Here is a 16421-nt window from a genome sequence, read left to right as displayed (position 1 = left end):
GTGCAAACCAGCTGTTTCCACCAGAGGGCGCTACAGTTTTGAGTTGACGGTGACACCACTTGTAAACAATAAAACTTCCAAATCCGTTTGTTTTTTCTTTTTAAAGATAGTAAAGGTTTTGTTTGGGTTTTTTTTTTTTAAATATGTCTGCATCTTCAATGGAAGAAATGCGGGTTCCGTCTCCTCGCAGCACAACTCCAAACTCCCTCTTCCCTTTGACGCAACCAACACCGTTGGCGATTTAATGTTTCCCCACTCCACCTGGATCAAAATGGAAGGAAGCAGCTCATCGTTTACACCTGCTCAGAGGTGAAAAGTCAGAACAGGCGAGGTGATCCTCGTCTACGTGACAGCAGCTGAAGGACTTGCTTCCTGAGCAGTCACACTGACTGATCGTCTGCTGCAGGGATGGATGAGGAAATACAGGCGCTGCCGTCGTTCTATGTGATCTTCTCGTGTTGGATCTGGTAGTAGCAGGCCTGCGGTGGGAAGAGACATGAGTGAGTGACCCGAATATGGATGCAAAGGCCACAGCAAAGCAGAGAGTGTGTGGCTCTGCGTTACCTTCAGGGTGGTAAACATGATTCCGTGCTCGCCGTGCTGAACGCACGGATCCATCAGGTCTTCGATCAGGCTGACCTCGGAGCCGAGATTTCGGATTCTAACGGGAAAACATGCGATGGTTTTAGTCAAAGGATAAAGAGAAAGGATCACAGATAAAGTGGTAAAGAAATAATCAATCTGCAGACCATCAATAGACTAAATCAGCTGCCTAAAGATTGTTTATGGAAACAGTCTCAAGTAAATTGATAAAAGGACGGATATATGGTTGGGGTGGTTGGATGGAAAATTGGTCAATTGGATGGATGAACTGGTTGGGGTGGTTGGTTGGATAAATTGGTTGAATGTCCGGATGGTTGATCTCTCATGATCTCAAATTGAGATGCCTGCACTGTTTTCTGAAACAACCGTTCTGCTTCCTCTGAGCCATCAGAGCCAGTCAGCGCCGTACCGGGCTCGCAGCACCACATACAGGAACACAGGGAACAGGTCATCCATGGACCACAGGAAGTCCTGCTTCAGCAGAGACTGCACTTCCTGTGTGATCTCCTCGAAGGTGAGCTGGATCACCTGCAGCTTGTCTGACGGGGTGAATGTTGTGCTGCAAACACACAGGGAACAGGAAGCCTGACCGATCTGTGCTCATGTTAGATTTACCATAACTGTAGAGCTGACTTTTTACCTGATCTGCTGTAGCGTTTCTACTGCCAAGGCAAAGCAGGCGTCTTTAGTGCTTGTGATTACCTACGGAGCATCATTGTTAAAGAAGGCTCTGTATTTAAAATGTAGAGAGTTCAATTTATTTCATAAGTTAAATAAATGATACCGGCTGCTTCTCTCCTGGAGCAGGCAAAGAGTTTGGGATTGAAACAGGCCAAAACTTTCTGCAACAGGAGAAGAAAAGCTAATGAAGTTACCAGGCCAGGTTTCTCTCCCATGCGGTTATTAGTATTCAGATAGAGTGTGTGTTTTTACTGCTGGACACCCAGGAAGGCAAGCAGGGCGAGGTCGGGCTGCTTGTTGAGCCGCAGGACACACTCCCAGTACATGTCGTCCTCCTTCTCCTTCTCCAGAGCGTAGAGAGTGAAGAGCGGTGGGTAGAGGCGAGGCAGCAGGACAGGCAGCAGAAGAGCAGAGCTACTCACCACGCGGCTGTAAACAACAAAAGAAACAAAAACAAAAAACACAAGAAGAAGAATAAGTTCATCCTGATCCATTCCAGCAGTGAAAGCAGCAGCTCGGTTCGTACCCTGGTTTGGGCGACTCCGTCCGGGTGTCAGCGGACGTGTCCTGGTTTTCATCTGGAAGGTTTTCGGATGGCTCAGGTATGAGACCGCCCTCTTCTGGCAGGTCAGTGAAGAGAAATCTGCAGAGAATTTAACACAAATAAGCCGGAAGATGAAGCGCACGGAACAGCCGCGCCATGTGTGCTTGAAGACGCTCCTGCTTGTACCTGACAATCTGGAAGATGCGGCAGAGGTAAGACTTGATCTCGTTGACCGCCTGAGGCAGCAGGCGACGGTTCGCGCCCACGCCAACGTAGGTCATCCTGTAGACGGCCACCAGGGTTTCCACCAGCCAGCCCAGAGGGTGGAGGGGGGTGTCACAAGCCTAAAACAGCAGAAGACAATACTGATTTTCAGGTGTTTGCTTGTTTGACGACCTGAAGCTAAATTCCGATAGGGATGCAAACATACCCAAACAAACCATCATCTACGTGCCAACATGTTTGTTTGAGAAACAGGCCAGAATAAATTTTTTTTTCTTTTTTTTTTTTACACATTCTTACCAGTAAAATGTGGCTCATACTGTACATGTTTATATTTCTTCAGAATGACGTCAGTCAGAAAATAAGTTCTTAGTAATCTTACTTTTTAAAAAGTCAAAAACATTCCTTTAGACATAGTTTAGGAAGGAAATAAGACAAGAATCATAACCAACTGTACTATATGAATGACAGAGGCATGAAATATATCAATATAACCAAAAGAACCCAAAAGTCTGATGAACTCACCTTGAGTAGGTACAGTCGGATGCTGTGATATCTCTCGATTGTGATAGGCCCTTCATGTTGGGGGATGACCTCCAGACCCTCTAGAGTTTTACTGCGACTCCGAGACAATATTTCTGGACTGAGAAACAAAAACCAGGAATCCAATCTCTCCTGTTTGGTAACCAAGTATTAAAAAAGTGGTCATCTCTCATTTTTTGGGTACCTGTCTTGTATCTGCTGCTTCCTGGAGGTCAGGGCCACAGCGATGTTCTCCCAGGCCTTCAAGTGCTCCCCTTGACCTGGTGCCTGGCAGCCCAGCTGACTCCAACACTCCTCGAACACCGCCTGCCACTTTTCCTCCGCCCTCACGCTCAGCCGACCCAGCTTCCTGAAACATTACAGAAACATTTTTAAACCGCAGCAAGGCATTTCATTTAAAGGGTTTTCAAAACTAAAAACGAGAGCTTACACTGCCCGGTTCCTGTCCTTTTCAGCATCAAACAGGTTTGGCTTGAAGTAGGAGCCCGTCACTTTGAGGCCAGACCCCCACTCGCCACTAAAGGAGCCCTCCAGGTAGTCACCATTTGGCATAGTAAGTACACCCTAAGTCAGAAAGAGACGAAGCATTTAATCTCTAAATAGGGCTCATCTGTTCCCCAATGGTTGGCTTAGATCAGTTCACATTCAGACCACCTTTCCACTGAGGGTCCAATCATCAGAGAACTCCCCCTCATAGGTTGTGTCGTCCTCAGACAGAAGGATTCCTGTACCCTGAAATATAAAAACCGCCCCAGATTTAACCCCACTCTCACAGCCGTTAGATTTCATAGCCTGTTTGCTAGAAATTCTCACCATCATCTTGTTGTCTTTGAAGGCACCTTCATAGTACAGACCAAACTGGGTGACGACGACCCCCGTGCCCTGCCGCTGGTGGTCTTGCCACATTCCCATGTACTTCTCCCCTCTTCAAAGATAAAAGGGACATCTGAGCAGACAATCCTTTGTCAAAATGTCACAGAAACGATCTTGGGAAGTTCCGAGCGTTACTTTGTGATGTCGTCAAAGACGCCGTAGCCCGTTTTCTTGTCTTGTATCCACTGTCCGATGAAGACGCTGGGGGAAGAGGTGTTGTGCTTTCCACTGCGCAGCATCCCGTGACCCTGCCGCATGCCATCCTGGAAGGAGCCGTCGTAAACTTCGCCGCTTGCGTACCTTCAGCCAGACAGAGGAACCAGAGGCTCTTACAACATCGTGAAGAATGCAACTCGGAGCATAACAGGATTTGTTTGGCAGCTCTTATTGGCATGACCGAGGAACTCAGCAAAGATCCAAGACAGAGAATTGTAGATTTACACAAGTTGGAAAAATCTTAAAATGTAATATATAGTGCTCAGGTAAAAAACAAACAAAAAAAAGCATACTCGTTATCTTTATAATAGATTTACCGGTATGTCCCAAGGCCATGCATCTTCCCTTCTTTCCAGTAACCTTGATAAAGATCATCTTTTTTCAGCGCCTTATTGGGGCAAGCGAATTCCCCAAAGCTGCACAAGAGACACACAAACAATGTTTGAAAAAATAAATCTTTCTGCTCTGTGATTCTGATACATTTAGAGGTTATTTTCATTGCTCACCCATCCTCCAACCCGCTTTTGAACGAGCCGGTGTAAATCCTCCCATCAGGCCATTTTAGAATACCTCTGAAAATATAAAAAATATAATTTACAGAAATCCTCCTTTGGCTAAAAAGCTTTCTTAGTGTCAAACCGTGACCAACCTGCCATGAGGCTTGCCAGCCAGCCAGCGACCCTCATAAGTTGCATCCTTCAGCCGTCCGTCTTTATAGAAGGTGTACGAGGCGGTCCTGGAGATGGGAGGGTCCGACTTTGACGCCAAGCCGCCGGCGTCCTGCCCGGCCCCGCTCAGAGCCTGATCCACGGCCTGGTTGATGGCGCGGAGCCACTTGGTCTAAACAAAGCAGAAAATGTCAAGTCCAGCAAAAGGAAAAGCAGCGTTTAGGGTGAGAGTTGTGTCTGCTTGTAGGTTCACCTTCTCGGCAGAAGACGAGGCCAGCAGAGTGAGCGTCTCCTCAGGCGTGACCACCTTCAAACCATGTCTGCACAGAAACCGATTCTGGAATCAGCAACGACCAGCCTTAAGCTCGTCCGCATGTTTTCAAGGACAAAAAGATTTCATTTCAAAGTATTTGTCAGTCAATACTGATGACGTACTAAAAGCATCTATCCAAAATGGATTCCAAAACATTACATATCAAGGCCGAGTTTTATATCTTCTACATATACATTCTATAAAAGTTACATACTGCAGCTTTAAGGTGTAATAACTGTTACTGTTGCTTTATAATTATTTCAACTACACAATCCTTACAGTTAAGGCATCCAAAAGACGATGAGACATATAAATTTCACATAAATATTTTTAAAAAGTACTGAAAAACGTGTCTTTTAAACATGATTCCTCAGTGTTGGATACTGAGCGAAATTTCTGTTGACTTTTGCAGTCAAAAGTCAACAGTTGGTTTGTAAAAGCTAACTGCTGCAACCTTAATCTGTCAAATTGCGGTTCAAAAAGAGGAAATTTGTATTTCAAAGTAATTTACGTCAACAATATTTTAGAGTTTTGGAAATCGTGTCACCTTTAACGCTTTTGCATTCAACAACTTACAGTCCCGAATCGTCCTCTGGTGTCGGCTCCACCCACAGCGTGGCCAAGGCGAAGATGTGATGGGTGGAGAACTGGACGAAGCAGGAGAAAGGAATAGTGGAAGAGTGAAGATGAAAGGAGAAAATCTCTGTTTATAAAAATGTGTTTTTTAATCTCCGATTAAAAAAAATCATGCAAAACACGATGTTACATCCAGGTACTAATGTCTACCGACGCACCGCTTCTCACATTCATACGACAAAAAAGTCCTGCAAAGATGCTGCAGAAATAGAGGCCTGGCTTCCAGTCACACATTTTACATTTAAAAGCGATGATGGCTGCGTGTCCAAACAGGTTTCACACCATCAGCACAATCACAGGACTCACTAAACCACTATAATACAATACAATACAAACATCAAGGAAGTGGGAGAAACGAATGAAACAGGAACCTGCTTTTGAGAAGGTAACAAAAACTGTTGGTGGTTTTATTTTTTCACATTCCAAACCAACAGCGTGAACCAAGGCTTTGCCAGGAAATAAAACCTTTCATCACCTTTTCTTGGATGTAGGTCAGTTATCACTGATTGTAATGTGGGCAAAGAAATAAACAAGCAAATACAAGAAATGATGTAAAATGTTGGAGCCTTGGTTGTGGAGAGTTTATCTTCCCATGCAGCGTCCAGGAAGTGGAGAGCAGGCAGAGGGTGAAGGTCAGGATAGGGCTGAGTATCACTTAAAGGATCCAGACAGTAACGCACCCGACTTTAGATATTTATGGATGGAAACCATAAATAGAGAAGGATGGTAAAACATACAAATTTTACTTAACAATTTTTCTTAAAAGTGGCTTTTAATGTTTCCTTTAACAGGTTAAGATAAGCATGTGTTCTACACTAAACATCTTCATTTCAGATTTTTTTAACCCTTGTCGGGCATCTTATCGCTTTAAATCCAAATAAGCTGCTGCTGGCCACGCCCCCCAATTCAACATTTATTTATTTATTTATTTACACGTGAAAATGGCTAAAAACAGATGCGTAATTATCCAACCGTATGTCTTTGAAAAGCAAACATACAGGGGCTAAACCAGCTGACCAAACATGCTGGAGCTCTGCTTGGGTTGCTAAGCAACAGGTTGGGTTTTGGTGGAGTTACTAGGTGAGGGGCAGAGCCTGCTGGTTTGTGACATTACATTCAGAAGGTTTTTGAAATGGCTCATTTTCCAGACACCAAAAAACCTAGAATATTGTCAAAAAATGTCTGGGTCTAACGCAGGACCCAAGTATAGAGGCAGTCACGGGTTCGAGTTCTTGCCCGTTGACCTTTGCCCTCTATCATAACAATCTACTGTTAAATAAAGGGCAATAGAGCCAAAAACATATTTAAAAACATCTGGGTGGTTTTGTGTAAGCACTTGGGCTGGTTTTAGAGACCCAAACGGAAGTAGAAAAAAAAGTACAAAATGTGAATATTGCATAATTGGTTTCCTTAAAGTTTTAAAACTTTTTTATATATATATATTTCAACCCAAAACATACATTGTACAGGTAAAGTTTTCGAGATATCTATCAACATCTGCCAAAGAAATAAATTAGACTGCCCAAAAAAAAAATAATAACGCGTGAATTAATACAACCTGATCATTCTGGAAAATCTGCCTCTTAATTTGGTGTTGACGGCTAGGAAAACTCGTGACTTAAACGTTTGAATATTTACGTGCAACATATTGTAAAAGATCACTTTTATAACTTCTTAAAGTGCTGCGAAGGCCAACTGCAGTTAATGTTCATTAGTAATGATTGCTCCCTCAAATGAATTGGCTTTTTGGAGGCTTGAAACATACACCAAAACTAGTGAGATTGAATTTATCCACAAACAGATAAATAGATATATTGACTTCAATTAGTTTCACAAATTTTAAATTGAATTTTCAAATATTAAGAATAAAAATAAATAAATAAATAAATAAAGCTGATGACACAAAGCCCTAAACTCCTAAACCAAAGATAGACGAGAAGAAAAACAAAGAGGATGAAGAGGGGCTGGACAGGGGGAAATTTGGGGAAACTTAGATGAAATCGTCTTCTGGCTGGATACTTACAAGGTTTTTACAAGGCGCCACGCCCTGACAGCACAGAGACAAGCACACACAGACTCTTGAAACACATCAGAGAGAGAAAAAGCAGAACAGCCAAAGACGTGACACGGAGAGAGCATGTGTGAGGGGCCGACCTGTGCGTGCACCAGGGAGTCGTTGAAGAGGATGAACCAGTTGACAGAAAAGCGGCCGGCGTTCTGCACCGTGAGAGATTTGTTGCTGCTCTCGTAGATGAGTCGGCGGTGAGGCTTCCTCAGGGAGTCCTGGCCACAAACAGAGCTCACATTCATCCTGCTGAATCGCCACAAGACGCCCAAGACGCCCGAAACCAAAGGAGTACCGTCATTTTCCCCGGGAAGCTCTTCCAGAAGTGGAAGGTGTACTCGGCCTCTTTTCTTTTCCTCTTCAGCTGCAGAGTCAGAGCTTCGAACTTGGAACAGCTGTCCTGCAGCTTCTGGTAGTCACCGGAGCTCTGAAACGACGACAGAAATAAAATAAATACGTTGCTGCCTGCGTCAGGTGGAATAATAACGGTCGTTTCAGTCAGCTTTACCACCAACGAATCAACAATTTAAACTGATTTCATTTCAGCATTTTAAAAAAAATCACTACTGATACCGATATGTGAGGTTTAGTATCGGCCGATACAATACTGAAAAATAAAGCTGAACTGACTTCAAATGTTTCTTCTTTTTTTTGAATACGGACATAAATGTACTGAATTACAAATTTATTTGATAACTCTGCACCAGCATAGCGGGCTTAAACACACCAGTAGCTTCACACACTACAAACATGCAAAAATTTTATCTGACACAATAAGTTGACTACATTGGACAAACATATAGAAAATAAACTGCAACCAACCTTTAAAATGGTTCAGAAAGTACAATTAATTCTAAATATACTGTAAAATAAATAAATATCACTTATAGAACAAAGCATAGAATTAGACTAAATAGATTTGCTCTTATCGAACTGACACATTGTCACGATTCCCAATCTGGAATTGTGTTCGATATCAGGGCCGATACAGATATTGATATCGGATCAGTGTTTCTCTATCATCTACTCTGCGTACCACTTCAAAGCAGGTGGCCAGTTTGAGCAGCAGCCGGTCGTACTCGTGCAAGTGTTGGGTTGGGAGGTAGAAGAGCGCCACCAAGAGGTCAGAGGTGGCGGTGTTCTCCTCACTGCACTCTGACAGCCTCTGCAGTAGCTCGGGACTTTTCCCAAAGATGTCCCTTAATAAAAAAATAAAAAAAAGAAATTAGCATTTAACATTGTGAAACGCATGTTTTCAGGTTAAGACTAATGTTAAACTCACAAGGGCAGTTTTGTAAGAGCATGGAAACCTCCCATCACAAAGAAGTTCCCCACAGTTGAGCAGTAGCTTTAAAACAACAGAAGAGTTGTTAATCAGAAAGCTGGAGTGTAGAATCAAAGGAACGACGGATTTCTCGATGCGTACTCATTGTAGACGTCTAGGAAGATGCTGGCGTGCTCCAGCATGGCGAGGCTGCTGACGTCGCGGCCGCGTCGCAGGTTGGCGGTGAGGCTGGCGGCGTGCTGTCCGGTCAGGTGGCTCAGCAGGCTGAATCTGCCCGCCAGCGTCTGCAGGAGCTCAGTGGCCGCCGGCCCCAACGCCGAGCTCAGAGACTCTGAAGAAGAAGCCAAATTAGTGAGGCTTTTTTTTTTTTTTTTTTTTACACACACACACAATACCAGTTTAACTTGTTCTCACCAAGCTCCAGCAGGGGGCGCAAAACTTGGGATTTGATGTCGCACAGCTTGCAGTAGAACTTCCTCTCTGCGGACGCCAACTCGTGGAGGCTGGAGATGAAGCCCATAACGTTCCTGTCGGAGAGCGCGACGCACCGGCGACCGCCGGCGACCACGCTGCTCACGAAACCCAGCTGAAGAACAACACGCAACACGTAGAAAATTTCAAACAACATTCTGAATAAAAAATATCAAGAAGACTTAAAAAATAAGAATAATAATTTTAGCCCAAAGCTGATTAGTTTTACATCATAATACCCCAGTTTGCAACTATAAACCACACTCTGGACTGATTGGTCAGCTCAAGTGGACTGATAAAATGATTTCCACAAGTCTCTTAAAATCTCTGAAAAAAAAGACACAAAATTAAAGAGAAAAAGTTTATTACTATAGAGTTGGATAACATCCGCATACACAGAAACACTCCAGAAAATAATAGCCAGAAATAAAATAAAACCCAGAAAAAAAAGCCCAAAATTTATCATATAGGTTTCACTAACTACAATTCAAAACCTTTTTAAGAATATTATGAATGAAATGCCAGACCTGGTTCATGATAAACATGTACAAATCTATATATTGACGTAGTTTCTTTGTGCAGAACGAATGCAGCATCGAATGAGTTGGAAACTAATCTTACGTTCATGCAGAACGGGAGCAGGACGGGCTGCTGGGTGTAGCCTCCCGGCCTCTCATCTTCCTCCTCCTCCACCTCCTCCTGCTCCTCCTCCTCTCCTCCAGCCTCCTTCACCTGCTGCCCGCTGTAGTAAATGATGGGCTGGATGCAGTCTCCGTCAGCCAGCAGGAGAGTGTGTCTCTCCCCAGCGCTGGCGTCCCAAACCCGGATCCCCTCCGACAGCTGGGAGGGAGTAAGAAGAAAAAAAAAATGAATAAAAACGGCCAACATGACTTCTGGGATGAACTTCAGTGCTGGTTAGTTTACAGACTTTTGCAAGACGGGGGACGGTACTGGGCGTGTCCATGTGTCCCAGTTGACCGGAGAGGTTACTGCCCCACGAATACACCTAGAGAGGACATACACACACATTTTTTATAATTTTTTTGAAATATACTGTTAGCAATTCGAAATAAATACCGTAAAGGTTAAGTGCTGACAGGCGGACCTGAGACTGAGCCGTCAGAGCGATGGAGTGATGGGCGCCGGCTGAAACACGGATCACCTCCTTCTTGTTCAGGCTCTTGATGCAGAGCGGCTGCAGCCTGCAAACACACACGCGGCGTTTCCACCGACCGCATGATAGACAATATTGAGAATTATTTCATCAGAACAAAACCATAAAAAAAAACCTAAACATTTTGGTACAAGGATGAGTTGTTGTTTTCTTTGACTTTTGGAGCTCGGAAAAAAAGAGAATTTCTGACAAGATTTTGCACACATTTGTAACGCAAACGCAGCTGGTAACATTAAACACAACCACAGCGAGTTAGACTTAGTAATCATTAAGCATCAACAAGAAGCAGCTGCTAAAAAAATCGATGAAAATGAGAAATAGCACTTTGGTTCCTCAAATGTCTGTCCATTTGGTCTGTCCCACCTGTCCAGGTTGTCTCCATGTCCCAGCTCTCCGTGCTCGCCATGTCCCCAGCTCCACACTTCGGTCTGCAGGGTGGGAAACACGTCCTGGTCCTCGGGGACACCACCTCCCATGGGGGTGAGGGCGAAGGCCCGCGTCCTGGAGCGTCCCACCTTCCTCAGCAGCCTCGGCGACACTGCGGAGACGTAGAGCCGACACGTAAAAAAGGTTCGTCTTTGGAAGATTTAAGGGCGTTGTGATGATGGAGGTTAAAGTGACTCAAAGACGGAAGTGAGCTCATGCCTGCGGACAGACGGAAGCAATGGTTGCATTTAATGAGAAGAAACGTGCAAATCAGTGACGGTTAATAGAAACGACCAAAACAGAACTGACCCAAACTATCAATAAAGAAACCTGGATATGTAGAAATATCGACCTTCTTACTGCAGGTCCTGTCGATTTAAATAATGAGAAAAATGTGGTGCATTTTAGTCAGAAACCTGCGTTCAGCTCCACTTCCCTTTGGAAACCGATTCTTCAGCTAAATGCTTCACTTCTTGTCAATATTCACGACCTGCTGCAGGCCGTCTGGAGACGGCCTCTACCGACTGGGAGATTTCAGAGGTTGACCTTTAGCCTCTCTGTGGCGAAGGTTGAAAACACGAACGGCTCAAGACAAACAGAAACTATCAGGACGACTGAACAGAACAGAGAAACCAGACAAACACAGAAGCAGATGAGGTAAGCTGCGTTTCCATTACAAATGTGAGCAAAATTCAGTTTATATTCCGCTAACGTAGAAAAAAATAGAAAAATTTTGCAATTAAGTAAATGAAATTCAAAGTCTTTAAAAACATGCAGCGCCGTCATCCTCCTGCCACTTCCTGTCGTTTTCTTCATCTTTTCTGCCAGCAGCAACATCTGGTTGATCATGTGACTCATATAATGCGAAAAAAAAAGAGTTTCCATTGCAGTTTTGCAAATACACTCATTTCCATACGACCAAAACCAACACTGCCCCCTACCGCAAAACACTTTTTATTGAAAAACACAAATTGGTAGTTTCCAGTAATACATATTTATTTTCCTAATCCAATTTAAACATGCCTACACAATTTTATGGCTAATGGAAACGCAGCTGTAGGCGCTGCAGAGCGAACAGCATGCATCCGGTTGCACACGCGCTAGCTGTACTTACGCAGCGGGCCATAGGTGGAGGATAAGAGGTGAACGGCGTATCTACCCTGAGAGAGGAGTCCCGGCAGCGAGAGGCGGCGCCGCAGACCCTCCGCCTCCTCCTCATGAATGTCCCCAGTGCTGGAGCTCTTTTTGGCCTGGACCGACTCTTCCCGGCGGACGCGCTCCGCCCCGCCGTCGGCCCCCCCGGCGAGCGCCTCCAGCCGCGACGACGGCAAGTAGAAGTTCATCATCCTCTTCAGGGAAAGGGCCTCGTAGGTGGAGGCGACGCGCTCGCCCACCGCTGAGGCGCAGGACGCCACCAGGCTGTTGAGGGCCGACTGGCCGCGGCCCGACGATGGCGTCTGGAGGGAGGGGAGGGAGGAGAAAAACAAACACACACACACACACAAAACAAAACCTGAGCAGAAGCAGATTTCAGCAGACATTCTGAAAACTTAGAGCTGCAGCATGAAACTTTTCTAAAAATAAAAGAAATCTTTGACTTACTTATTGGAACTGTCACCATGTCATTACAGTTTATAAGACAGATCATTTGTGAAAAGATCAGTCTCCCCATCTCCTCACTGAGCTGCTACTGACATCGGAAGAAATGCACCAAAAACAACCAATCAGAGCCCAGGGGAGGGTCTTAGCACTCTCAATTGAACCCATGTAGTTGCTGCTAAAAGTGCTACTGCTGGAGAAACAACTCGGTCATTTATGTATTAAGAAACGCAATGAATTATTAAATACAAGATATTTTAATTGTACTTTACTTAACTAAAAGTTGCTAGATGAGTTTTTCTGTTCTATGATGCATCTGGATGCTCACCTGCAGCGCGTGCAGACCACTGTTGGCCATCTTGGCTTCAGTCTGCGATGCGTCCGACAGCTTCCTCAGGTATTCCTTCACTTCCTTCTCGCCAGGATACGGGGAGCTCTTAGCGGAGGAGGTGGTAGCAGCAGCTTTAGGGGAAGGTGGGGGGTCCGAGTCAGAGGCTGCGGTAGTTGTTCCTGCCTTCTGGGAGTCCTCGGGGTCAGGAGTGGGGTCAGGGGTGGGAGCTGCTGGGGTTGAAGTGCAGCTGCTGTGGGAGGGCAGGGTGGGTTCAGATGGGGATGCTTTCAAGGTTTGGGTAGGAGGGGGGTCCTCTTTGGCTTCCACTCCCATGGGGCAGTAATGGCCGTCAGAGATTATGACGTGGTCCTCCTTGTCCGTCATGGTGTACAGCAGCTGGTTACACTGGTTGCATTTGTCCACAGGGGGGCGCTGGATACCGTCGGGTCCCACGCAGCGCACCAGAGCTAGGCTGTGCGAAGCGCCGCAGGCCACCTGCAGCACCCACCTGCCAGCCAGCTGCTCCACCTTCTGAGGCTTCCAGACGGGGAAGGCGGCCGCGTTCAGGCCCAGCTGACACCCGCTGCCCCACGCCCACACCTCCCTCTGCGCCGACAGCGCCAGGCTGTGTTTCTCTCCGCACGCTAGCTCCAGGACGGGCACTGACTGAGCGCCGCCGGGTTCCAGCAGGGCCACGGGCGTTGGGTTGGGCACGCAGCTGAGGCCCGACAGGCCGCACTGGCCCGCCACGTTGTCCCCCCACATGTGGACGCTGCCGTCCTCTGTTACCGCCCCGCTGTGGAAGCTCCCGGCTGCGACCGCGATCACCCGCTGCCCGCTGAGCGCGTTCTCCAGGGTGGGCTTAGTAGGCTGGGACGCCTGAGTCTGTTTCCATGGCAACTCCCCGAAAGTATACACTTGTCCTCCTATCAATTAAAAAACAGAAACAAAAAACGTTTCTTTTAATATGAAGTCAGCTTCAAATTAAAGAGTTAAATTAAGATTCAGAGTAGGACTGAGAAATAAAATCTCAAGATTTTTTTTCAAACCAAATCCGATTCTAATCAATTTTTCCACTCACTTTCTTTTCTGAAAAAACAAAAAACAAATGGCAGAAAAAATTTTGCAATTTTCCCTTGTGTGAGTTTTACGATAGAGTATTAGAACAGTAAACAGTATTTGTTTAATTGCTGCTTACTGTAATTAAACAGTCATTACAGTTAATGTTTAATTACAGTAACTCTAATTACTGTAATTACAGTAAATTTACAGCAATTTAATGTAAATTAAAAGAATAATAAATTCTGCTAATTTATTCTAATATTAGCAGAATAAAGTCGGAATTTTACCAGAAAAAAAATACTTAAAATTGTATTTTATTCTCCTAAATTTACAACTGCGTTCTTGTACTTTTGTAACCCAATTCTTGTCATAAAAAGAATTAAAATAAAGAAATCTTAGTCTGACCCTAATAGTCGTGGAGCTGACCTGAATTTAAAGTCCAAGTAAATAGAAGCTGTGAAACAGCTTTTCAAACAAGACGATTGACCCTGGGCATGCTGACATCACTCTGAACTATGGAAACCAAAACTATGAAGAGCTTTGTTGGGGGGGGGGGGGGTGGGAAAAAAAGTTTTCCAAAATTTAAATATGCAGAAAAGAAAGATTTGTTAAATCGATTTATCGCTAACTTAGGAGCATGGGCAGTAATTGTCAAACAACATACTCTCCTAATTGGAAAAGGCATTACTATTATCTTGTCCTATCATATTACACATGCAGATAGCACCAGATTTTATTTTTAAAATCCTGATATTTGTAAGAGTGCAAGTCTAACGTGGTTCCTTTACTACAGATTACTACCAATTGAAATTACTTTCTTCTTTTTTTTCTCAGCAAGGGAATCGAACTCGGTAAGCGAAAATGTGCGGGCGGTTGCTCTAACCACTGTACCATGGGACCACGGGACAGCCCTATCTTCGTTTCTGTGCCTTTGAATCACGACAGCGGAGTCTCACCTTCCACCAGCAGAACCCCATGCTGCGCTCCGAGGGCGACCTGCAGCACTGGCCGCGGGAGGAGCAGCCTCTCTGGGACCACGCTGTAAGAGTAGCCCCTCCAGGAGTGGAGGAGACCCCGCTCCCCTCTATCGTCATCTTCAGAGCTGGAGGAGAAAAAAGCACATTGATGTGAGTGCAAAAAAAAAAAAAAAAAAAAAAAAAAAAAAAAAGCTTCGACCAGTTTTAAATAAAAGCAAGAGCGATTAAAAGAGGAATTGGAGATGTGTGGGTGGCTGCAGTAGCAGCTTTTTCAACAACAGTTTTGTGGGTTAAAGCAGAAGTGAGCTCTGGCCGTAGGCGATGTCACATGGCGATCACATCCATCCAGAAACAGCTGAGCAGGATTATATCAGCCCCAATCCTGGTGGGCTTTAAGTGGACCTACCTCTTCCCCTGGGCTTCCATCAGTGACTGGGCTCTACTCCTCCATCAGGACCTAGCTGTTGCTCTCAGCCCTGAGAAACAAACCAAGCATTATCAGTCAACTTCCTAATGAAGCCCATTTATAGGTTGTCAATCTGATTTTAACTAAACAGAAACCAAACAACTGAGCCAACTGGTTTAGATGTTGAAACGAAAACACGTTGTCGCCCTCCACCTCTTTTCTGAGATAAAATGTACAATTTCATTAAAATACATTTATTCCATTATTTGCAGCACAAACTGCGGGGGTAATAATTACGAAAAACATCATAATACAGGCTCTGGCAGGTGTTTGCTAATCTTTGCATCAGCTAACCTGCCAGCTAGCAACAAAAACAAACCCAAACCTTAAAGGTAAACAGAATAAATATATATTTATATAAAAATAACTTCTTTTTCTTACCAGCCGGTTCTCCTGACTGCTCTTCTGGTTGTTACGTTAACCCAGAAGATAAGTCCTCCGTAAGTGGAGCTGTTAGCAGAGAAAAGCCGCTGCTTGTTGTTTTACTGTTGACACTAGCGGTTAGCTGCAAAGATGGTCTACAAAACAAGAGGAGCTACTCGTCTTTGAAATTGAAGAAAAACGAGAAGGAGCTTTCTTAAAGTGACAGTAAACCTACGCCGGAGCTAGAATTTGGGACATTTAGAAATCCTTTAGTATCCAACTTATACATTATTGTCCTCTAATGAATCACAGGGCCATATAAATCAGGAGTGCCCAAAGTGCGGCCATTTGTAAACGGACCTGATGCAGACATTTTATATAACATTTGAAGGGGGAGCATTTCAAACCCTAATTTATATATTATTAAATGGAGAGTGTTTGGTAATAAACAATTATAAACATTTAATAAGCAATAATAAACATTTTATTTTATTAGCCATGTGTTTGGGGATGGGTGGGAGGTTATTTGCTGTAATTTAATAATATAATAGGTAGGTCTCAAAAGTCCAGCAACTATTTCCTCAAGAAGAAACATAGATGAATTCAACGAAGGTTTTTTAACAGTTTTGTATTCTTTGCCAAGTATCAGCTAAAAAGGTTTTCTGGACTCAGAAAGTATTAGGTTTATTCTGGTGTAGTTTCTTTATCTTCCATCCAAAAATTGTAACTTTTTCTACTTATTACATTTATGCAGAAGGCCAAATCTTTAAAGGCATCCTTACTGCATTTTTACACCAACAGGGTAATTACAAAAGAGGGGATATTGGATATAATTTGTAAAATATTAGAATTAAAAGAAATGGAGCAAATGGAGGGCAAATGAAGTTTACAATATTACTGTTA

At 44.2% G+C, this 16421-nt stretch overlaps 1 protein-coding gene across 4 annotated transcripts; it reads right to left on the bottom strand.

Annotated features, from left to right (window-relative positions):
* Positions 1–112: 112 nt before the first annotated feature.
* Positions 113–15751, bottom strand: als2b (alsin Rho guanine nucleotide exchange factor ALS2 b). 4 transcript variants are annotated; one of them, XM_044110218.1, is made up of 35 exons: positions 15537–15751; positions 15096–15165; positions 14669–14814; positions 12648–13576; positions 11835–12177; positions 10658–10832; positions 10226–10322; positions 10049–10126; positions 9742–9960; positions 9064–9235; positions 8791–8980; positions 8647–8712; positions 8401–8563; positions 7660–7791; positions 7454–7582; positions 7323–7346; positions 5240–5310; positions 4604–4670; positions 4332–4522; positions 4189–4254; positions 4000–4098; positions 3602–3766; positions 3407–3518; positions 3248–3325; positions 3024–3157; positions 2778–2942; positions 2576–2693; positions 2015–2172; positions 1811–1927; positions 1537–1713; positions 1388–1445; positions 1244–1305; positions 1013–1162; positions 565–661; positions 113–479 (listed from the first exon to the last, which is right to left on the bottom strand). In XM_044110218.1, exons 2-35 carry the CDS (start codon positions 15113–15115, stop codon positions 441–443), a joined length of 5007 nt encoding a protein of 1668 aa, XP_043966153.1. In that variant the 5' UTR covers positions 15116–15165; positions 15537–15751; the 3' UTR covers positions 113–440. The 4 variants fall into 4 exon arrangements, with proteins under 4 accessions (XP_043966153.1, XP_043966155.1, XP_043966154.1 ...); XM_044110220.1 differs by having other exon boundaries at positions 11880–12177; positions 15537–15749; XM_044110219.1 differs by lacking the exon at positions 7323–7346 and having other exon boundaries at positions 15537–15749.
* Positions 15752–16421: the final 670 nt, after the last annotated feature.

Source organism: Gambusia affinis, linkage group LG24 (genome assembly GCF_019740435.1).
Source record: "Gambusia affinis linkage group LG24, SWU_Gaff_1.0, whole genome shotgun sequence".
NCBI classification, from domain to species: domain Eukaryota; kingdom Metazoa; phylum Chordata; class Actinopteri; order Cyprinodontiformes; family Poeciliidae; genus Gambusia; species Gambusia affinis.
The sequence above is the reverse complement of the archived record's forward strand: the minus strand, read 5'-3'. Positions and strand labels throughout refer to the sequence as shown.

Excerpts from the sequence above, each read along its gene's own strand:
- als2b (XM_044110218.1), bottom strand. The coding sequence starts at position 15,115 with ATGGAAGCCCAGGGGAAGAG. Across the intron at positions 3,158-3,247 it reads ATTGGACCCTCAGTGGAAAG|GGTGTACTTACTATGCCAAA; the intron begins GTGGTCTGAATG and ends TTTCTGACTTAG. Across the intron at positions 662-1,012 it reads TATGTGGTGCTGCGAGCCCG|AATCCGAAATCTCGGCTCCG; the intron begins GTACGGCGCTGA and ends TTTTCCCGTTAG.